This window comes from Mixophyes fleayi, chromosome 5 (assembly GCF_038048845.1).
Source record: "Mixophyes fleayi isolate aMixFle1 chromosome 5, aMixFle1.hap1, whole genome shotgun sequence".
NCBI lineage: Eukaryota > Metazoa > Chordata > Amphibia > Anura > Limnodynastidae > Mixophyes > Mixophyes fleayi.
This window is the reverse complement of record NC_134406.1, coordinates 238,661,488-238,685,878: the sequence shown is the minus strand read 5'-3', so window position 1 is coordinate 238,685,878 and position 24,391 is coordinate 238,661,488. Positions and strand designations below refer to the sequence as shown.

General features: G+C 37.8%; 1 protein-coding gene across 1 annotated transcript in view; it reads right to left on the bottom strand.

Annotated features, from left to right (window-relative positions):
* Window positions 1–650: 650 nt before the first annotated feature.
* Window positions 651–24,391, bottom strand: part of STMN2 (stathmin 2) — a 41,483-nt gene continuing 17,742 nt past the window's right edge. Inside the window, exons 2-5 of the mRNA XM_075213692.1 lie at window positions 11,085–11,180; window positions 5,685–5,857; window positions 3,365–3,556; window positions 651–1,964 (exon numbers count right to left, since the gene is read on the bottom strand). Of these exons, the coding sequence (XP_075069793.1) occupies window positions 1,905–1,964; window positions 3,365–3,556; window positions 5,685–5,857; window positions 11,085–11,180 (521 nt within the window). The 3' untranslated portion in view covers window positions 651–1,904. The remainder of the gene's footprint in view (window positions 1,965–3,364; window positions 3,557–5,684; window positions 5,858–11,084; window positions 11,181–24,391) is intronic.

Below are 24,391 nucleotides of genomic sequence, written 5' to 3'. Positions count from 1 at the left end.
ATCATGCACGGGTTAACTTGTGTGTATATATATATATACACACACACACACACACACACACACACACACACACACACAAACACACACTATGGGCCTGATTCATTAAGGAGAGTAAAGCAAAAAAAATTGAGTAACTTTGCACCTTGGCAAAACCATGTTGCATTGGAGGGGGAGGTAAGGAGTAGGACATGTACTAGATCAACTTTAAATGCCACTGTAAACAGAAAGCTATCACGTGTTTGTGTCCTAGTTGAAAAAAAAAACAGTAGTCAAATTGCTGCCTGGCTCGCAGAGGTCCGTGCCACGCATAATACACCTTATATACCATATGGGCCTGTGCACATCAACTGTACATTACAGCATACTGCAAGTTTTGAGTGCTTATATAGAAGTGCATGTGACATTTTAATTAGAGGTCTGCTCTCATGGACAGCCTGTACATATTCATACACGGTACATGGTGCCAGGGTGTCATTTTGGTGGAATAACACTCTGATTAACACTGTGTGCTATCTGTTAGGAGGACACAGGATTGGAACTGATCACTAATAGGACATTCCACCTGGGCTTGAGCTTTATGATGAATAACTAATGGACAATGAAAACATCATATACATTTAAATATGAAAAAAATAGACCAAACATGTAAGTTCTCTGAACTCCAGTTGTTTATTAACCACAGCTTGCTCACAATGACATACAGGAAATAGCACTAATGAAGAGTAGAATATGCAGGAAGCAACTTTCCTAGGGTAGGAACAATTTAAAAATCGCAACTATGTTTGACACTCAGTGGCTGTTAGGCAATTCCACACTTGGCACGTGCACCCTGTCTAATGTAGGTTTACTGATCACCTATTCAGGATTTTTATTTTTTGCTAATAAAGGTAACCCTCATTCTGCTGAACAAATGGCAAAATTCTCTAGGTTCAATGATAATCTTAAAGACTCCCTCTTGGTGTGATGTACAGAATACGTGTACAAAATAATCCTTAATGGCAAAATTCCTAATTAATCTAATTAATGCTTGCAGTATAATAGAGTGCATACAGGAAAATTAGAGCCATATTGGCTTATTATAGGGCTCTTGTACAACCTTGTTGCTTAATTGTCTTGTACTATTTCTACTAGTGTTTGTGAAAGATACTGCATTATACACCAGATCCTATGTCCCTCTTGTTTGTTCTTTATTTACTGACCAAAGAACTGTGACATCTATTCCCCGGAAATTACAGACTATCAAACTAATGGAATAGCAGTTTAGCCTACACTGCAAATCACTGCAAATGTCTTACCATGACACCCAAGGAAAGAGTTTATTTGTTTATCTGACAATACGTAAGAACCTCTCTGGACACTGACATGTAATAACATCATTCATTGTACTTGGGATATAAAGACAGAATTAACAAAGTTGAAAGCTTACAAAATATCAAGTATGGCTCAGTGATGGCCGTCCTTCTCACCACCCCCAACCTTGTGAATACTTGAATGTTTATGAACCAAAGGAAAGACAGCAGGGAATGAGATTAGACGTGGGTATTTTGGAAAGTTTCAGCAAATTCAATTTAGAAGAAACAGACGACACCTAAAGCCTGTTACAGGACATGTAAGATTATGAAATAACTTGCATAATGCAATACTTGTAATTTTTTAACAAAAATGTAAATATTTACAAAATAAGACCCAAATTTATTTTTTTTTCATTTTTTTTTAACATGAAGCAAATCATTCTGCAAAGAGACCACATTTTTTTTTTTAGGTTTTTTTAGTTGTTTTTTTTGTTCGTAATGAGTTCTTTTCATTTTCTTCTTTGTTTTGTTTTCGTGATGTCATACATTTTCCATATTGTTATCGCAAGATCCATAAATATAGGCAAATAAGTGACTAATGGTGGCATGTTTTCAGCCTGACAGCTCTTCCTGGAGTTCCTTGTTCCTGCGGACCTCAGCAGCATGTCTCTCCTGAAACACAACGGCAAGATACATTAGTATGTGAAGTATCTTTGAGACTGGATTTAGGTCACGCTGATGTAACTTTGCCTCTCTAGCTCTCGTTCATGTCTGAGCATATTGGGGCCCGAAGTTCCTGAACAGCTGTAGGTTTCCTATCTGTGATTTAGAAGCAACAGGCGGTAAATGTATTATGATCCGATTTTTGCAACTCGCCGTAAATCGGCGAGCTTACAGCTCAAGTTTAAAGCGGCGCTGGCTTGTAAAGGCAAGTTTGCCTCGCGAGTTGCAAAAATCAGACCATAATACATTTATCCCCAGATTTGAATGCCAATGCAAGCTTTTTCCTCTCATTGGCTTTAGTTCTATGTGAATACATGTAGCACTCCCCCAAAAGTAATTTTACTCATCCCAATCATTTTTGTCTCCTCTGGCTAAAAGAATATGGTCTAATGGATTTTAGAGAATGTTAATGTAAAGTGGGGTGTGGTGGGAAGTACGTGGGCTATGTTATCTAAATTTTTGCATTTTTTAAAGTTAGGAGTTATGCATGTAAGTGTGTGAAGATCCTCATAGGGATCAGTGATCCTGATTATATCCCTGCTTATATAGTGAACTCTCTGATGCAAAGTGTCTAGGTAAATTAGGGTGAATCTTTGTCCATTAGCTGCTTCACCAATGGCAAGAGCTGTACTGGGACTAAAATGTAGTCCTGGCATCCGTCAAACCAGGACACAATTGTGTACATGCCCAAAATGATGTCATAATTATGTAATTTATTGGGCAGCTTGCAATTGTGTCTATCTAATTTTGCCATTAGCCATAGTCCAGTCCAGCAGTTTAGAAGAGTTATATAAAATGAACCATAGTTGTAGCCCCTAACTATTCTCGGTTCATGTCTACCATGAGCTCTTTGTTTCATGAAGGTTGCCCAGTCTGCAAAAGTCACACAATGCCTCTCTCAAAGGGCCAGATAAAGCAAAATAATTATATCATCATACTGCACAAATTCTTCATGAATTCTGACAATACACATACAATACACATACACATGAGTCGAGAGTCTAGGAAAACTGACACTATAAAGATTTCAATTGGTGAAAACTGGGACATCTTTGGAAATCCTGGACACATAGCTGTCCTAGGTTCACCCTTAACTCCTCGGTGTAGTCTCATCAATGATGAAATTTCTGACTATAAAAAACCCTTTGCTGACCAAGTATTTGGACATAGTGGGTAGGGGTATGGCATAAACACTAATATGTAGCATCATACAATAGGAAATGCCAGTGAAAGGAATAAAATGTATATTTTATTGTACTAAAAATTTGCTGTTTAAAGGTTGAAAGATAAGGATAATAATATAACAATTTAAGTGAATTCTGGGTAATATCTTTTCCTTGACTCTTTACCTTTTCCTGAAGACGTTCCAAAAGGGAAGCTAAATAAGCTTCACGGTTTTCTTTAATCTGTTCCATTTTATATATCAGCTTTTCTTCGGCCATTTTGCTAAAATTATTATTTTCCTCAAGAGCCTTTTGGAGAACTTCCCTTTCATGCTCTCGTTTCTCTGCCAATTGCTTCAGGATCTGGGCTTCCTGAATCTGTAGAGCAAAATACAATGTAACATTAGTATTTAACCATTACAAAAAAAATCTACTTCTTTGTATCAGTAAACTGTAATTGAAACACAAAAAAGCCCAAAACATATATTGAAGCTTACAGTCAATTACGCGTTTCTCTATTTATACCACCTGGAAAACAATATAGAGTTCTCTAAAAACTGGTTACCCAAATTGTTTTAGGAAATAACTCTTCATTTTCATATCTGAGGGCAATGATTTAAATACTGTTAAATGGTTGGTTATAGTGAGTGCTTTTCATTATTTAGAAGTTGTTGGAATTGTACAAGTCTTAAAAAGCTATATTCTCCAAAATTCTATCAAGCAGACATTTTATAAGTTGTGAGTTGTAAAATAAAATTAAAATGTTTTCAAATGAGAGTTGTGTGGAGATGTATGTAGTTTATAGAGATTATCTGAGTACTGTATTAGCTATGTGAATACCTGTATAAACAGCTGTGAAAGATATGCCTACCTTTGTCAGCAGATGACATGACTTGACTTCAAAGAATATTATATGTTTCACTACGGTGGACATGTTAGGACATGCCTCATCCATGCCAGAGGGTAACATAAAATGCTTCCCATTTCTTCATACACTGGGTTTGGACAATACTTACAGCTTCTCAATTTAATTCCACACTTCCTTCACCAAACTACCTCAAACAGACATTACAGTGGCCCTAAAAGACCGAGCACAACACCTGCAGTGCAGGCCCATCCATTCAGCAACCTGTCACAGAATCCTCACAAGACACAACTGTGTGACAGAACGGATTTCCTTTCTCTTTAAACAATTAAACACAATTCAACAAAAACTAAGTATATCAAAACATCATTTAAAACCACAGTAGTTAAAATGCTGAAATGTGATAAAACTCCTACTAATGTATTGTAAGCAATAGCGTATCCCTTACTGTGAAGTGTACAGATAACAGAAGTCAACTTGGAGGAGTTCTGTAACCTATATAAAAGCACTCAGTCTGCAGACATTGGCCTTTCACATGGTCACGGGACTCATCAGTGACCACTAATATCCTTATATTGCATTTCACCCTTTTGTGAAATATAGGTATATAGAGTACTTATTATCAAAATGATAATTCCCAGTGGTAGTTCCCACAAGCAAGATGCAATTGGCTAAACAGTGCACACTAAGTCCACCGAGGTCTTACGTCCCCTGAAAATCACTTCAAAACCTAAACAAAAGGGACATGGTTTATTATAAATCCATCATCTAATTTTGTAGTAACAGGTCATAATTAATGTAAAGTATATTATACAATCCCAACCTTTACTGGTCCCAATATGAACATATGAAAATATGATCATATTGGAAATTGATAGGGAGTATATTTAGGAGAAAGCCATCTGACAGTGACTTCTTGTTTGATTACCAATGAGTTGGAAACGATAAGTTACATCTTCATTGATAACAATTTAGCTCATGTCATTTATTATGACCTTTAGGCAACAGCAGTACTCCATACCCTCTACTGCGCATGTTCCAAAATGTATAGACTGTGAATAATAAGAAGTGATGTTTACCTCTTTCCGGCTGAAAACAGCTTTAGACAAATATGTTCTTGTGTGAGACTCATCATCCACTGAGCTACGTGCTGCCCACGCTCTCCTTTGGTGATTGTATTTGGGGTTATGCAATGATTATACCCATATACTCTGTAGATTAGTTATACTGTATAGCTGTGTGTGAATGTGGGAGCCGCTTTAGTGATTCTTATTTGTACTGTTTGTAAGATTGTTTGTCCCATGTACTAAAGTGACATGTCTGTACATCTGGTCTATACAATCATCAGTAAAGAACTTTCAGTAATATGATTAGAGATACATATATTGGAGGATATGGAAGGTAGGACATTGAATATGTCAGAGGCATGGTAAGTAATAAAATGAAAGACTAGAAAAAGAGTGTCTCCAGTTAAGATAGAGTGAAGCACATCACCATTTCCCAATAACGCCACTGTTGATCCACAGGAAAGTAAACAATTCCCCCCAAATGAGTTCTCCCATCTCTACTCATATTTTGTCCTAATATTAGGCATAGATTGCTTTGACCTTTATCATAAATTGATATATTTTTATGACTTACCTTTCTTCTCTCCTCGGCAGCTTCCAATTTTGCCTGTATCTCTTCTAGGGAGAGATCCTTCTTCTTTGGGGAGGCCAAAGTCCTTGGAGCCTCAGAGACTGGAGATGGTGGCTTTAGTATCAGCTCAAAAGCCTGGCCAGATGCACGCTTATTAATTTGTTTCACTTCCATATCTAAAATGCACCAAATTTAAAACATAGTTAGAAAAATGTAATTAGTGAATAGTTACCCTCCTATAGATACATATTTCCTTTCTACTTGACAACAAGACTGACGGCTTAATTTTAGACCCATATTTTTCTCAAATATAGAGTTAGGTATCCATCTGTAAAGCCAAAGGTTGTCTAAGGTGTGTACCCACTATCAATTATACACTCAACCAAATGACTTTGCTCTGCAACCAACAGAATGTGAACGCAACATGTACAGACTTCTGAATAGTTATAAATAGATCAGTTTGAGGATCCCACTGTCAGTACTTTGACTTCAAATGCTGGACAGACCAATAATGCAGCAATCTGCATTCAGAATCCGTCTGGAGTAGAAGTCAGTCTCATTAGTATTGTTCTCATAATGATCCATTTATCCCCATTCTAAGGTATGCTAAGGTATTCTAAGGTATTCTAAGGTATGCTAACGTTCTGTTCTGGTGAACAGAATACATTATTACAGATTTTTACGGATATTTTCTTGGGGAAAATTGACGGCCTTGAATGTTGGTTGAACAAATATCGAAATATCAAAATTAGTTTTTGGTTTGAATGCCATGGTGTTTATTTTAAGTTTCTAAGCTGTTACCTTGAATATGAAGCTCGCATTTGCAGCTTACATTTAAAAGATGTTGCAAAATAACCTATAGAGTCCTGTTGGCTCAGTTTTGAAGTATTTTTAAAGTTTTTTTTTCAATATGAATAGCTAACATTACAGTGTTTGAATGCAAAGATAGAATTCACCTTTCACATGGAAAAACTTTTAAGATACCATACAACGTAGTCATGTAAGCTTGAACATGTTCGCTAGAATTTTTTAATATAAATAAACAGTTTTGCATTTTAGAAGTGGTTCAAGTACCACTTTGAAATAGTTTTGAGCATCTCAAATTATAATGTCTCTTTGTATTAGTCCATTAGTAATTATTATTTCTAGGTGTTTGTGTCTAATGTAGCAGCTGCTTTGAAAAAACATGACTTATATACATTTCTATCATAAAAACTATGCAAAGTAATAATCAGAATATGGTATAAAGTGTAGTTATTCTGTGCTTGTCCCCACCACTTACGAGTGGTTAGTATTCTACCATTTTACTTTTTTATTATTATTTTCTATGTAGGTTGTTTGATCTTATTCTTATGTGAAACTGTTTGTATTTGCGCCTTTATTTGATGTTTTTACATTTACATGTTCTGTGATAACCAGCTATATAGGTCTATCACCTATTTCCTCATTGTAACAACAACATGACATTTCTGATTCTGATGGCAAGAAGTGGCTGGGCTTAAATTAGCTAAGTGTTACATAATTGTGATGTTTTACCATATAATAAATGCTCAAAAATAAGTACAGTCAGTTCCAAGCACAGTAGAAATGCAGGAGTTTTTTTTTCCACACAATTACAACACATTTCTAGAACAGTTGTTAAATTTGTTAAAATTGCTGTACATAGGTCAATTTACAAATCTTGACTATTTATGCCTTGTTCTTCTGTCTGTTTTGACATGCTATATGCCTTTTTTATAGGATGCATTAGAGGCAGGGCCGGACTGGGACTAAAAATCAGCCCTGGCATTTAAAGCACACGGGCCCACCTCTGTTGATGAGCAGGAAAAAAACGCGTGCAGCAGCGCATTAACAGCGCCGCCAGGGGCGTGACTACATTATGTTGGGGGCGTGGTCAAATTGGTGCGCTGATACATACATTATAATAAAACATTACATTTATTAGGCCCTCCCCATCCACATTACGCCACCTCCCCAGACACATTATGACACCCCGAGTCCGCTGTACTAATCTATGCTTCTAATGCTGCTGACATTCCTGTAGAGTGAGCAGGGAAGCTCTTAGTCTCACGAGATTAATAAATCTCATGAAATTTAGAGCTCCTCGGCTTCCTCTGCAGTCTGTGCCCTGTCCGGGACTGGGAGCACAGATCCCTCCTGCTGACCAGAACTGGATTAAGGCTCGGGGGGGCAGGGCACTTAAGTCAGGGGGGCTCCTATGATGTAATTTGGCTATTAGACACATTTTTGACAAATACACAGGCAATACTGTGTGCACTACTGTTAGGTGCACGCAGTTCTGCCTTAACAAGCAGTACAGTGTGAAGCAGGACATATCTCCCAACTGTTCTTGTAGTCAGACCAAATCCTGACTAAGCGGAACAGTCACCCACCAAATTCAGAACAGTTGGCAGACTGTCCTGGTCTCTCCTACCTGTCTTGTCATGGTCACCACTTGTGGCTGCTGGTGTCTTTAGATCAGTTGCTGCTTGTCTGGATCCTGGAATGTTGGATGCCCTGTCTGGAAAAAAAATGAGTACATGAAATTTAGCCCCAGTGTTAAATTAATATAGCATCCACATTTTAAAATTAGGCCTCACTCATGCCCCAACATTAAAATACTAGTATTCACATTTGATAAATACATCTATTTCCCTCCAACTAGCCCTGACATTAAATAGTATTCCCATTTAATAAATACAACTATTTCCCTCTCTCCAAACAACTCCAGCAAGAAATTAAATAGCATTTACGTTTAATAAATACATCCATTTCCCACAACCACCCCAAGCATTAATTCATAATCACATTTAATAAATAGACCTAATTTTCCCCAAACAGCCCCACATTCAATCAATAGCTCCCAAACCACCCCAGCATTAAATTAAAAATCTGATCACCCCATCTTAAATTGTTAGGCCCCACTATTAAATTGCCCCACCATCACCCCACAAATAAAATAGCACCCAATAATTAGCCCCTACCTGCAATTCACCATTAGATTAATAGCCTACCTCCCACATTATATTAAGACCCTCCCCCCTCACACATTATAGTCATACACCGCCCCCCCCTCCCCCCCACACACACATTATAGTCATACACCGGCCCCCACACACACACATTATAGTCATACACCGCCCCCCCTCCCCCCCCACACACACATTATAGTCATACACCGGCCCCCACACACACACATTATAGTCATACACCAGCCCCCACACACACACACACACACATACAGTAGTCATACCCTGTCACACACAAAACATACCATAGATACCCTGTCACACACAAAACATACCATAGATACCCTGTCACACACAAAACATACCATAGATACCCTGTCACATGCAAAACATACCATAGATACCCTGTCACACGCAAAATATACCATAGATATCCTGTCACACGCAAAACATACCATAGATATCCTGTCACACGCAAAACATACCATAGATACCCTGTCACACACAAAACATACCATAGATACCCTATCACACAAACTACCCTCCCCCCTTACCTTGTGCGCTCCGCGGCGCGCTGTGTAGTGTTTTCTAACACATGGGACGGCACCTGTCATATGGTGCACGTCCCATGTGACACTCATCGGCAGAACCATTGATAGGAGCGGAGGGGAGGAGGAGGGGACGTGATTCTATCAACCAGCCCATCTGCCATGTATTGTGGGTCAGGCCTTTACCTGTCGCAGCTGACAGTTTGTGTAAGGACCTAGTCGATGAAACCTGTTTCTTAGCTACATAAAACTTTGAGTAAAAAAAAAATCAGTTCAGTTACGTTAAACCTGTTTCTCTTTGTCACCTAGAAATCCCCCTTCCTCTGCTGGCTAAACCCGATCACTCGCCCGCTCCTCTAGATGAACAGGCTCCAGGCACAGTAATATTTGGGTAGTAACAGCCAGGTGTATATAAACCACTTTTTTTCCTGATCTAGTATTCCTCCAACGGCCCTGCACGTGATGTACAGTAAATGTTACATGCCGGATTCCGGCATGACAGTCGGTGCGTTGAGCAACCGACCCATCTGGCCATCGACCCTTCTGGCATTTGCCAGAAGTGCCAGATGGCCAGTCCGGCCCTGATTAGAGGAGAAAGACAGTGAATGAATACGAAGTGTGGAAGCAAAGCCTAAGGAATTCTTTAAATAATTTAAATGTTCTTCCTCCAAAAGTCTAAATTGGTGGATTCTGTGTGGAAACGGATTCCCTAACAGTTCCCGGCTTCCCAAACATCGCATAATTCACACAGGATAGAGACTATTTTTTATATTGCTGATCCCTTATAAAATTCAGGTGTGCAGTACAACAATAAATCCATCTACTAATGATTCAAATGCCAATATTTATCTCTTATAGTGTACATTATTCATATAATAATGTTCAAAGTATTTTGCATAAATCACAAGAAAGTCAGTGACTTGCACAGCAGGAGGACTAAGCACCCAGGCCAGACTGGGACTCAAAAGTAACCCTGGCATGCAAAGCCCCCCAGGACACATTTGTGTACACATTTGAAGCCAACAAAGTTTTGTTCAGCTTAATGATGTCACCATAATACTCTGGGATGAGCAAGTACAGTGGTGGGGGCTCCATGCAGAGCGACAGCTCTGGGAGTCAAAACAAAAGTTTTAATTCTTTATTAAAAGTTTTATTACTCTCGGGTACAGAAGCACTTCTGGCGTTTATAGTCAGAAAAAAACTGCTGAGACAAAGAAAGCATCTGTCTGTTTAAGAGAATATTTTCCCAAGTTTTTTAGATGCAATATTGGTGCACTATTAATTTTAAACATGAAAAATAGAATTAAGTTCATTATTTCTGAGAGAAGGTGTCATACATTGTAGGTTATCAATTTACAGTAGAGTCCTAACATGCAGGCCCGGCACTCCCATTAGGCAAGGTTAGGCACTTGCCTAGGGCACCGGGCTCTGGAGGGCGGCGACCGCTGACCATACCTGTCACGGCCGCCGCTCAGCATTCAGATGCACGGGGAGGGGGGAAGAGGCTATTGTTTACCACCGCCGCCTCTCTGCTCCGTCTCCTCCCCTCCACTCACTAGTGTCAGTGAGTGGGGTGGAGGAGACGGAGGAGAGAGGCGGCGGTGGTGAGACAAGGTAAGGAAAGATGGGGAGGGGGGAGGAGTGCGCCGATTTTTGCGGGGGGGGGGGGGGGGGGGGGGAAGGGGGCGATTTTGTAAAAATGCCTAGGGCGCCATGGACCCTAGCACCGGCCCTGCTAACATGAGTACATCTGCTTCAGTATCACTTCTCAATACCCATTCCTAGTTACTGTTATTCAGATAAGGACAGTCAGTCATCACTTCTCATTTCTTTACAGTATGATTTAAATGGTTAAAGAGAGCAAGAAATTAAGGTTGGGCACACACCATCATATGTGTAAGCAGTGATGTTTCGGGGCTCAGGGTGGAAGCAGGAGCAGATCAGAGACAGCATGGACAGCTCCTTCATTTTTTCCTTGTAGGCTGAAGATAAAAAACAAACAAGAAAATATGTTTTGACATTTTAAACAATTTCTTTACTCTGCACTTAGATGTAAGTAAATCTATGTCAACCATTCGTAGGAAACAAAATGATGAACATTCTGTCACATATATCACACTTATTTTCACAGTTTAGTCACTAACAACAAAATCATTGCATTTACTAATAAATGAAAAAATTACTAGATTATGTACATCAAAAAGGAAAACTGGGAAGAGTCAATACACGTTGTGAAAAGGAATTGTATGTTCATAGTTAGCAGGAAATATAACCTATTTCTAAACAGTTATTATTGTTACATTTTAACTACAAAAGTTCTATATAAATCACAGGAGCAGGCCACATAACCTTATTTTTCTGCAATTTCCCAGTTATTGATATCTATTAAAGTGTGGCTTTTGCTTACACACAGTGGAGGCAGCCATTTTGTAAGCTGAGGCAACATTCATGAGAATATATCCTATCACCCTATGAGGAACCGCTGACATCACTGATGAGCTTAATGACTAGGTGATGTCACTGGATTCTTATTCATAGACTACATTCACACCTACCAACTGTCCCAATTTAGGTGACTGTCCCCAATTCTAAGCGGCTGTCTTGGCGTTCATCCAGTCAGGCTTTTATCTCGACTGCTGTGATGTTTTACACCCGGTCCATCAACACTCTGCACAGCAGACAGCACTGACTCTGCCACAGGTACATGTGGCAGGGCAGGTTTGTATTTAAGGGGGGTTGAAGGCACACCCCAAGGGGATGTGGCACGCTCATGGACCATTTTGGTGGGGGGGTGTCAGTTTACCAAAACATGCCTCCACCGTGTGTATGCTATAAGTGCATGTTAATATGAGCATGAATTGCCATATTGCTTTTCCTGTAGAATATTCTCAGCAAACTCAAATGAAATGGTACCCCCTATTGGTGAAATTATCACTTGTGTTGATAGAATACTTGATTGGCTTTAAAAGTAAATTGAATACATCCTAATTACATTATTTCCCTCAACAAGGAGAGCTATATAGTTCATAATTTCCTATACATTAATAAAGTATTTATAATACATGTCTATAAAATTAAGCTAATATGTCCAATATAATTCAAGTAAAATCCACAGCTAATTAAACATTGATAGGGATAGTGTGCTTTACATTTGAAGTCAACTTTATTGAATTTAGCCCCAATTACACAGATTATTGGAACTTTTTATTGAATTGTATGGTTTGTAGCTGTGAAATTCTCAATCAAGTCTACTCCATCTGTACGCTCACCCAGAAAAAGGCTGCATGTGAAATGCCCCACAAACATCTTCTATTTTTGACAGGTATGCTTGATGCTGACATTTGCAATATTTTTATTTTTTTTAACTTTTACTATTTTTTGCTTTTTTAAATACACATGAACAGAAAAACACATACACCTTACTTTATACTTAAATTATTCAATACTTCTGTTTTCCTTAATGGGATCATGTTAAAGTGAATTAGTTAGGATTGATTGGGGGCAACTACAATCTGTTCAACTAAAATACTTAATACTGTAATATATTGAAATGATAATTATCTTAATGCTCCAGTAAATATTCCAAATAACATTTACAAATTTGAAAAATAAATCTGTTTACATTTCTCAAATTATATTATATGAAAAAGACTCTTTTTGTACCAATGATGTAATTTGATGGTTAACATGATATTAGAAACACGTTAAAGTATCGCTTAACCCCAAAATGAAAATATTCAGATATGAACCATGAAGTTAATGTTGTTTAGTGCAAAACCGACATTCACTGCAGCTCTGCTAAAGAGAAGAAGTTTACTTCCCAAAAGACAGTTATAGCTCCTCCCACATCTTTAGGATTGTGTCCTTGTTTTAATTTGATATTGGACATAAAACTGAAATATAAGTCATTTAAGTTACTGTTAAATCACTGGCTCCATCCTTGTTGAATCCACCAATCCACAAACTGCAATTAAGCATAGCAATCCTGCCTAGCTGTTACTCACATGCTTAGAGAAGCAATTCCCTCCAAACATGGCATCCTGCTGCATGGGAATCAAAGGGATCATGATGGACTTATTTAGATAAACACTCCAGCTATTTCATAATGTATATTTTGTAGCTCAGAAATACACAGGTTTTGATATTTATTAATTTTAAATAGTGGCCTTGCTTGCTCTTTACGTTATTTAAAAGAGAACAAATAACACCCATAAGTTCAATAACATTTTTCTAGTTAATGATTCAACTTTGAAAGAAAAGGCAAGCCATGCTATCTGTATGGGGTTAATGCTTGATCTGACATCTTCTTAAACAGAGCGATCCAGGGAGATCAGTGGGAACTACTGTATAACAATATATGCCACATCCTTAATGTTAATATATCATCATCACCATTTATTTATATAGCGCCACTAATTTCGCAGCGCTGTACAGAAAACTCACTCACATCAGTCCCTGCCCCACTGGGGCTTACATTCTAAATTCCCTAACACACACACACACAGACAGACAGACACACACACAGACTAGGGTCAATTTGTTAGCTGCCAATTAACTAGTATGCAGTTCTACCAGTATGTTTTTGGAGTGTGGGAGGAAACCGGAGCACCCGGAGGAAAGTCACGCAAACAAGGGGAGAACATACAAACTCCACACAGATAAGGCCATCTTCAGGAAATGAACTCATGACCCCAGTGCTGTAAGGCAGAAGTGCTAACCACTTAGCCTCCATGCTGCACCGTGCTAAACATTGTTCCTTAGCCACCGTGCCACCATATAATACGTAATATATACGTTATATGTAAGTTGCAATGATGTCTAATTTACAAATTGCAATGTTCCTTAATTCAGCTGTGTAGTTTAATTAATAGTGTATATATTTCAATAGTCTTCAAGCCTTATACGCACTAATTTCTGTGTTATCATATTACAACCATTCATTACCTTTGCAGTACATGACTCACACAGGGGTTACTATGACTCTACCTTTCTTTCTTTTGGACGGGGTCTCAGTTTCCGAATATTTTTAGTATAGTTGAAATGGGCAACAATTTTTATGGGTGCAATTCCACCCTACTTTCAACTTGATATTTTTGACATAATATAGACACAAGTAAGATCTATATGAATCCCTACTTAGTATATTTTCAAATTATCTTGTAAAATAATGATAGGGATTAAATGAAAAGTCATTGTCTAGCTCGGTAATAATATGTTGTCCTGCAGATTTTTGCCAACTATCTTTGGCACAATAGGCATCTGCATGACAAGGAAATATAAGCAATTGTTTCTGAAGTATATAGAACATATAGTTTCTGTAGTTCTGTACAACAATTATTCACTAGCACTGACAGACATAAGTGTACAGTCCCCAAGGCGAAAGCTTACAATCACCGTACAATAGACATAAAACTAAAAGTGATCCTGAAATCTCCACATAAAACCAAATTTATCTTCCAAAGTGAGGTGATCTTTCTATTTAAACTGTTAAGATGTCTGTTGAATCTGTCTCCTTCAATAGATTGCCATTGGCATTAGAGAGAAAGGAAATAGAGGATACAAGTTAAATAACGCAAAATGTAAGATTTCCTAAAACAAATATCAATATATAGTTTTCATATTGCCATTAAGTAAGTGTCATTATGACAGGTCTATTATTTTGAGAAAGACATTCCTAAAATATTTTCTCTTTCTAGAGACATGGAATGAAAATATGAAACTTGGGATCCCTGTAAGCAACAAAGCAAAAAATATACTAAATATTAATTATTTTTTTTACTAAATAAAAAAATTAAACCTAAAATTAGCCAGGCAAGAAGACAGAAAAAGACTGCATTTTAGTGACGATACGGATTAGCATACTTAGTGTTATGATTTGACGCTGTTAGCAGCAGACAGATGGGACACGCTTTAGAGCAGTGTTTGGCACAACTTTGCATTGTTTTGTGTTTTTTTTTTAAAAAAGAAAAAATATAATTATAGATCCAAAAACTACATTACTGTGGGCTGATGGCACCATCTGTATGACTAAGTCTTACATGTTATATAGTGACAGATTGTTTCATTACTAATTAATCAAGCCCCATCAGTCATCTCTCCTTCTGTAAATGTTCTTTTAAAATTATATTAAAAAAGCAAGATTTAAATGTTAGGAAATTAATTTAAATGTTACGTTGAGAATTTCAGTGGTGTATAAAATCCAGCGTTGACATTAGTGTAAGTAGAATATTCAGGACCTTGGTGGATAATGGACTGTAGGTGCCTCAATTTGTAATTATGGTAGCACAAAGTAGTGACAATGGTTAAAGGGCCTCATCACACTGGTATCTTATAATGGCATAGGACATGACTGCCTATGGTATCATGCAGCAATATATAATGATATAAGATATGAGGAAACTGCACGTTGTGGTCCACATAGGGTCATTGGGCCTGGTAGTGGTAGCATTTCTTTCAAACTAGGCTGGTTAACATATAATAATCCACCTGCATATGACAGGACACCTCTCAAGAGCTACATTTAGATTCTACTGTTCAATGACATTGATGTTCCATAGTGCAGTCCTTTTATTAACATTATAATCTCCATATGTCTCATTTTAGAGGGAATGTTGTATATCTATAGACCTCAGAAGGTATATATACCTGCAAACCCAAAAAGAGTTTGCTAAGAGAATTTCTACAGGGGACAGTTCCAAATAATCAGACTGTAGAAGTGCTTCTTGTTATGCACATGGGGGGAAATTGTGCAAAATAAAAAGAGTTGTAAGTTGCTCGTAGGTGACCATTACTGTCTTTGGCATTGTAAGAGAATACATCTTAAATTAGAAATGATGCACCCACATCAATAATTGATTGATAAGTCTGATCAACAGAAGTTTAAATCTGGCTGGTAAATCTTTATTTTCATCAGAGTTGCCAGTGACTTATTGTCAGTGAGAGTCTTTAAAAAATGTAACCCATGTATCGATAGAAAGCTTCACGAGCCCATACGCTTGCCAGGGACTCCTTCTCAATTTGAGCAGTGTTCTTCTGATTGAGACAATGTTCTTGAACAGAAAGTTGCTGGTTACCACAATGACTCATGTTGCAGCAATAGTCATCTGAGACCATTGTAGATTGCATCATCTATGTCCACTACAGGTCTATCATGATGATAAAACTATAAGACTGGTGAAGTGGTATGTATTTATCACACCCCCAGGTGTTTCTAATATTGGCCAAATTTGTAGATAATTACAAAGAAACATTTAAGTTCAGTATTATGTGTTGGCATTGTTAAATTACTGAGAGACACCATCTTTTTAGGCCATGGGTTTATATCCTGCATGGTAATAATCTTTCCTGAATTTCCTCTTTCCAGAAAACATACTATTCCTTGTTCAATTTTAGACCTGAGACCTTAATTATGTTGACAAATTTAAGTATGTCATTGTGATCTTCTAGTGTCTTATCGAAAATGTAAATGTCATCGATTAAACCAATGACTTTCTTTAAATTGAAAGTAACTCAGCCATGTGCCTTTGAAAAGTGTCTGGAGCGCTAGTGATTCCCAAGGATTGTCTTCTGAAAACAAAAGCTCCTAAGGGTTAAATGGAATGAGTTTGGTACTCTGCTCTGTTAGAGAAATTTGCCAGAATCTGTGTTAAGATCTACACATATAGATATTTCCATGTTTCTTAATATCTGGGACCATTGGTGCATACCACATCTTCTCTACTTTCTGCAGCACAGGAATAGGAATATGGGTAAACATAGTTCGGTTCTCCATACAAGCTCATTATCTTTGCATAAATACAACCAGGGATGAGTGTGTCATGTTCCTTGTGGTCAGCTCTTGTACCATTCTGGCAAGGCCTAATGGCTGCAAGATGTCCGACTTTAGCATTGAGCTTCTCTAGCTGGGTAGTATCCTCCTTATGGTGTGACCACATCTCTGTGATAAATTTTATGTTGGGAAATATGCTTTATCTGGGATCTCTGATCTGGCCTGGCACCAACCTGTCCCTCAAATGTTAATCTTTTAAGGAAATTTGCAGAGTTTGACTATATTATATAGGCATCATATGTAGCACTCTGAGATTTTTGATAGAAACAGGATCTCTTATAAACTATAGGGGGTAAATGTATCAAGCTGAGAGCTTTCCGGCGGGTTTGAAAAGTGGAGATGTTGCCTATAGCAACCAATCAGATTCTAGCTATCATTTTGTAGAATGTACTAAATAAATGATAGCTAGAATCTGATAGGCTTTTCAAACCCGCCGGAAAACTCTCAGCTTGATACATTTACCCCCAGGTCTTTCTGTGCCACTATGTTCTTGATTGCTAGGTTCTGTGTCTATGAGTGGACTTCTAATACTATGTCTTATAGAGGACTCTAACCATGCTTCAGTTAGGTAGACATGTTTATTCACACACTAGTGTAACAAACATAGCATTTCCCAGGACAGAGGAAAAAAGATGTGGGAGTATATGTGATAGTACCATCTAGTGTCTAACATCCATTTATATTTAATTAGTTTATCACCACACTTACTGTCTTCATTTCCTTTCTCATATCATGACTCTGCTGGGGTCACATGCAGCCCTGTCCTCACACAAGGGGACACTTCACCGCCTTCCGCGCATCAACAGAATAATCTCACAATATATTATGAGCTGTTGGGAACATTCCAATAAGCTGGCTGCCGGCTCTCCTGGACCCCATCAACACATGGCACATGTGGATGAACAGGAGATAAGGAGTGATAAGAAAATGGTGTCTAGACCCTAGTCAAACTCACCTTAAGATAACAACTTGTAAAGAAAGGAAAATTATATTGATAAATAAAATGTTTACCAATCCCCGTAATACTGGTTATGTAAAGTTATTACTTCCCAGCTAAGACACACAATGGGAGCTCAGAATGACAGAAGGTACATACTAATCTGTCAACGTGCTTAGCACAGTGGGACTGGACACCTAGAGCCCTCCATATGCCACATTCCAATTACATTCTGGTGGAACTAATTATATCATGCATTTGTACTCCTTTTGCAGCACAATAGTTGAAATAGCGGCAGTGAATTAACAAGTAAAACATTTTCACCTCCTCCCACCTTCCTTGCTGCAGACCAAAGCAGAGGATAACCTATAATACAGATTTTAGGACTAATTTCCAGAGCTGCCCTTTAGAGGACACCAGTTCTGGGAAATAACGCATTTTGTATCTGGGCACTTACAGGTTACATTCATCCCACATGTAAGTCGAGTGTACATGGATGTAAATTTATTTATGTTGCACTGACTTTGCTTTATGATTATATGAATAGCTCTGTTTAGTTTATTTGGCAGAATAAACCAACCTAAAAAAATATTTTCAAAATAACCCCATTTCCCTTTACTAATAAGTTTCTTTTTGCTTGATTCAGCATTGTCATCCGGTGCTTACAACTAGCGGGGACCTCTCCTGGTCAGCCTCTGTAATTACCTCTGAGCAGCAGAGGGTCCGAGACAGTGCTACTATTAATACTTAGCTTGGGTAGCTGTGGTTCTAGTTGGGATCCAGCTGATTAGCTTTGCATTGGATCCAGTGCTGAGAGATTATTATTGAAGCTGACCAGCAGGGGTCCCCAGTACTAATGAGGTCCTAGTGTAGAGACATTGGATGCATAAAGTCTAGATATAGGTGTGTGTTTTGTATACTGTATGTTGCATTTTTGGCTATAAATATTTAGTAAAATAAAAGTGAAAATCTTATGGTGCTAAAACATATTTTTTGGGGGAAATGTCTTGTTGTCTTCTTGCTTTCTATTGTTGAGTGTTACCAAATCCAGCCCAGCTAAAATGCCAAGGAAGATTACTGTAAATAAATGTTGAATATTTACAATATTTGCATACATGGCCATTTTACAGCTGGGTGTTTCTTATCCATTCTTGATTGGAACAACTGATGTCTGGTATTATAATGTAATGGAAAATGTATAAATGTAATGCAAAAAATGTATCGACAATAGATCAAAGAAAAATGTCATCTGAATTATGCCACATTTGTCTTTCCCCTGTATGCCCCTTTATTGCAGTTTGTAATTACTTAGGGAATATATTTTAGGGCACACACTCTGCGCAGAAGCTTTGAAGCAATCCCTCAGGTTAACCTAGATATGTCACTTGCAAAGCTTCATGTTCTATAACATCTTAAGAAAGAAGTGTAGATGGAATTGCAGAATCTCATTATTTTCTCAAAGTGCTCTTGGTTATTCGACATAAATCTGATTATTAAACCATTATCAGCCTGTATGAGACAGACATCATTTAGAGTGAGATCTTTGCTCCTAGTTTTACTAATATAATGAACTTGCTACCAGAGGAATAGATTAAGTTAACCACGGCCTATCAGTAAATGAAATGAAACCTGACACTAATTCATGAACTATGTGGGTTCACACATAAGACATATAATGTTACATATAGGATAATGCCATGGACATTCACAGAATTCTAGTGGGATTAAAGATCACTTGATATTGTTTAAGAAGGCTAAGTGACCAAATAATTATTTTTAATGATGGTCAGCACAGTGGCTTAGTGGTTAGCACTCCTGCCTCACAGCACTGGGGTCATGAGTTCAATTCCTGACTTTGGCCTTATCTGTGTGGAGATTGTATGTTCTCCCCGTGTTTGTGTGGGTTTCCTCTGGGTGCTCCAGTTTCCTCCCACACTCCAAAAACATACTAGTAGGTTAATTGGCTGCTATTAAATTGACCTTAGTCTGTGTGTGTGTGTGTATGTTAGGGGATTTAGATTGTAAGCTCCAATGAGGCAGGGACTGATGTGAGTTCTCTGTACACCATTCCAGAATTAGTGGCACTATGTAAATAAATAGATGATGGTGAATGTTCAATTTTAGTATTTCAAGTTATATTGATGACATACAATCTAGTAGCTGCTATCCAAACATACATAATCAATCTTTTGTCATCTAAACAATCAAAAGTACATCTATGTTTATCAAGGTGAGTATCAAATCAATTCGTAAGTGGCTTAATTTGTGGCAAATAAATCCAACCATTAAAATATTCATATAGAAAGTAAACTACACTGGTCTTACCATAACTGTGCACTAGTTAATAAACTAATAATTCTCCCCCCATTTTTCTCCCTATTTCTTGAATTCACAATATTTATTTTCCCATACTCCAGACTTCTAATGAACTCAAATTAACATGATTAGTCGGAGTAACTTTCAATAACTATGTTACCATATTTGGGATTTAAAATGAAGTCTCCAATGGAGTTTATGGCCTGAACAAATATTCAGGTCACATGACTGTTCTGATTTTACATTTCAAAATGATGGGGGCCATAAATGTTATATGCCAATTAGTCTTGTTCTTACTTTACAATTCCTACCACTTTCTATAAATCCACCAAACTACCACCTTTACAGAGTGTTTCTGTTACTGCAGAGATCTGTAAGCAATCACACAAACAAAGTCTGGTTTTAACGTCCGCAAGATAGGGAAGCACCACCTTCCCAATCAACATCAACTTTTGCTAAATGGCAAAGCAGACAACATGCTGGACAGATTTAGTTAAGTATAATCACATGAGTTGTTTTTATTTAGCTTAGTCAAAAGCAACTTTTAACATTCAGTATACTAATGTGCAAAAGCATGTTTACTTCTTTTATCAGTCCTACATGCATTATTGTGTCAGTTTATATAATAATACATTGTTAATACTAGTCCATTCTCCTATTACAAGTGTCTTGCAAAGAATCAATTAAAGCCAATGTACTTAAAAAATATCTATATGTCATAATACCCATCGCACAGCCTTCCTCCACCATTCATCAACATTGAGAAGTTCTGTCGGGGGAATCTTTGTTTGCATCTTCAGCTAACTTCTGATGATCATTGTGCAAGCTCATCCAATTGTTTGCCAAAATAATGATGCACGGCAATATCCTTGTGGTTTAGAAACTGGTGCTGCAAATGAGGAGCGGTTGCCTTGAAGGTATTTTGTGACATGGAGATTTTATTTAAATGGGGTTACTGAATTTTATCAGTGTGATGTTATTTAACATCTTCTGGTTGTAAATGCCTTTTCATAAATACCACCTTGTACCTTCCTATCAGAGATTATGGCTGTGGCTGTAGTAATTATTGGCAAATATGAGAGAGGTACATAGCCAGAGATCATGTCACTGAAAATTGCTGTGGATAAGCATGTATGAAACTACGGAATGCTGGATGCTCACCGCAAATCATTTTGGTTTAGCATTGGAACATCTAGATGTTGCACCGAGCGCACTTTAAGATGCACACCTACTTCATGGTCCTTGGCGACACATTTGCAAATTTCAAGTGTGCCTAGGTGTGCCTGGAGGGTGACAAATCAAAAGAGGTGCACTGTAGAAAAGTGTTAATTACCACCTTGGAACACCCCACATTTATTGAATGAAACTTTCCATTTTCTCCTAAAATACTACTCTGTTTAGCCTCATGTAACACATTTGTGTGTTTAAGATTCTAATATAATTTGTCAAAGCTGGCCTAAAAATGTGCCTCTCTTTAGAAATGCAATAGGAAGGTGCCAAATGTATCCCATTAAGAATATATTTGGAAAGATAATCTCCAACAGATGCTGCAAAATGCAAAAATTTTTGCAGAGTAAAAATGGCTTTTTACCCTTCCGCAAAACAAGGACCTGAAAATGCCCTCTCTATCTGATTTTAGTAATCTTGCTCCACAAAATGAAACTTTATTTTGCACTCTTCCACAGTTTTAGGTGCAATGGTCTATTTCATGCCTATGAGCCAGTGCAAACTTCTGCCACTCTGCAAACACAATCTTCTTGCTGTGCAAACCACTAGTCTTTGGCAGAATTCTAGACGTAACAGCGCGATTTAAGGTGTCTGATGTCCTTGAAGTTTGCAAATGTGTCTCCAAAGACCATGAATTAGGTGTGCATCTCGAAGTGCGCTCAGTGAATTTTGCATTACGCCTTTGCCCTTTGGTGCTTTATAAACAGGCCCACTGCAAGCACTTCTGCACTAGCATCCAATAAATATACAACACAACCTAAAATTAGGCATGAGCGGGCTCGGATTGCGCTAATCCGAGCCCACCCGAACAGTGCGGATCCGACGGGATCAGAGCACTGTTCGGGTATTTCCGGCGGCAAAAAAAAATGAAACAGAGGCTCTGACGTCCAAGTCTCGCGTCGGATCTCGCGAGACTCGCATTGCAGAAATTCGCCGCTTGCGCCCGCCATCTTCATTCGGGCTCAGATCAGGGAAGAGGGAGGTTGGAGTTTGTAGTGGTGCTCTGTCCTACTGATCAGTCCAGTGGTGCTTTTGTCCTGTGCTCTGTCCTGCTGAGTCCATTGGTGCTTTGGCCAGTGCTCTGTCCTGCTGAGTCCAGTGGTGCTTTTGTCCTGTGCTCTGTCCTGCTGAGTCCAGTGGTGCTTTGGCCAGTGCTCTGTCCTGCTGAGTCCAGTGGTGCTTTTGTCCAGTGCTCTGTCCTGCTGAGTCCAGTGGTGCTGTGTCCTGTGCTTTGTTCTGCTAAGTCCATAGTTATTTTAAAATTTTTAAAAAATCATAATTTTTTTTAAAAAAAAAAACAAAAAAATTATACAAAAATAAATGAAAAAAAATATAAAAAAATTATTTAAAAAGTATAAAAAATTTTCTAGTGCAATATATTCTTGCAGTCCAGAAATATTAGTACTGCAATATTTACCTACGTTCACTGTTCTTGCAGTCCAGAAATATTAGTACTGCAATATTTACCTACGTTCACTGATCTTGCAGTCCAGAAATATTAGTACTGCAAAATAAAAATACGTTCACTGTTCTTGCAGTCCAGAAATTTTAGTACTGCAATATTTACCTACGTTCACTGTTCTTGCAGTCCAGAAATATTAGTACTGCAATATTTACCTACGTTCACTGTTCTTGCAGTCCAGAAATATTAGTACTGCAATATTAAAATACGTTCACTGTTCTTGCAGTCCAGAAATATTAGTACTGCAATATTTACCTAAGTTCACTCTTCCTGCAGTCCAGAAATATTAGTACCAGAGATTAAACTACGTTCACTGTTCCTGCAGTCCAGAAATATTAGTACCAGAGATTAAACTACGTTCACTGTTCCTGATTGGTTTGTTAAAGTGCGAATGTCCTATTTCAACAACATCAGGGTGGGTGGGAGGGCCCAAGGACAATTCCATCTTGCACCTCTAGCAAACTCTTGCAAACTGCCATCCTGTCTGTCACTGCAGTGCCACTCCTAGATGGGCCACGTGTTTGTGCCGCCCACTTGTGTCGCTTAGCTTAGACATCCAGCTACCTCGGTGCAACCTTTTCTACTAAAAACAATATTGTGAGGTGTGAGGTGTTCAGAATAGACTGGAAATGAGTGGAAATGAATGTTATTGAGGTTAATAATAGTGTAGGAGTGAAAAAAAACCAAAAATATGGATAAATCCGAACCCAAAACCCAAAATCAGAACCAAAACCTTTTGTGGGGTGTTTTGGCAAAACAAATCAGAGCCCAAAACCTCAAGCTAATCAGAACCCAAAACACCAAAAGTGGCCGGTGCACACCCCTACCTAAAATACATATTTGTGTGTGTGTTTCCATGTCTGTGTCTCTGTGCTTATGCCTGTCTCTTGCATACGATTTCAAGATTTTCACTTTTTTTGACAAATAGTTGTTTCATTTTAGCAGTGGCTTCTTAAAAGAACATATTTATTTGATGACAGACAAATGCTACAAACATCTAAAAACACACCTTGTCAAATGTACAATAAACAATTAAAAAATTATCATCTAAATACAGTATTTTTGTGTTCTTTCTAATATAAAGCAATATTTATTTATTTAGAACACAGAATGACAAATCATAAAGAAATGTATTTAAAGATTGCAACTGGACCTTAGGTATAGGACGGTATGCTTTTATCTAAGAGTATATAACTAGTTACAATGTTGAGATTTTATAAAATAATAATAATAATAATAATAATAATAATAATAGTAGTAACGGACACTGTTATTTCATTTATTGTATTTATTTTATTTTAGCATTTGTTTTTGTCTACCAGTACAGTCAGTGCTACACATACGTATCTGCATTACTGCTAGGAGGCCACATCATATGGTTACTATGGTTACTATGAATGAATGATATTTCAGTATTTCTTGG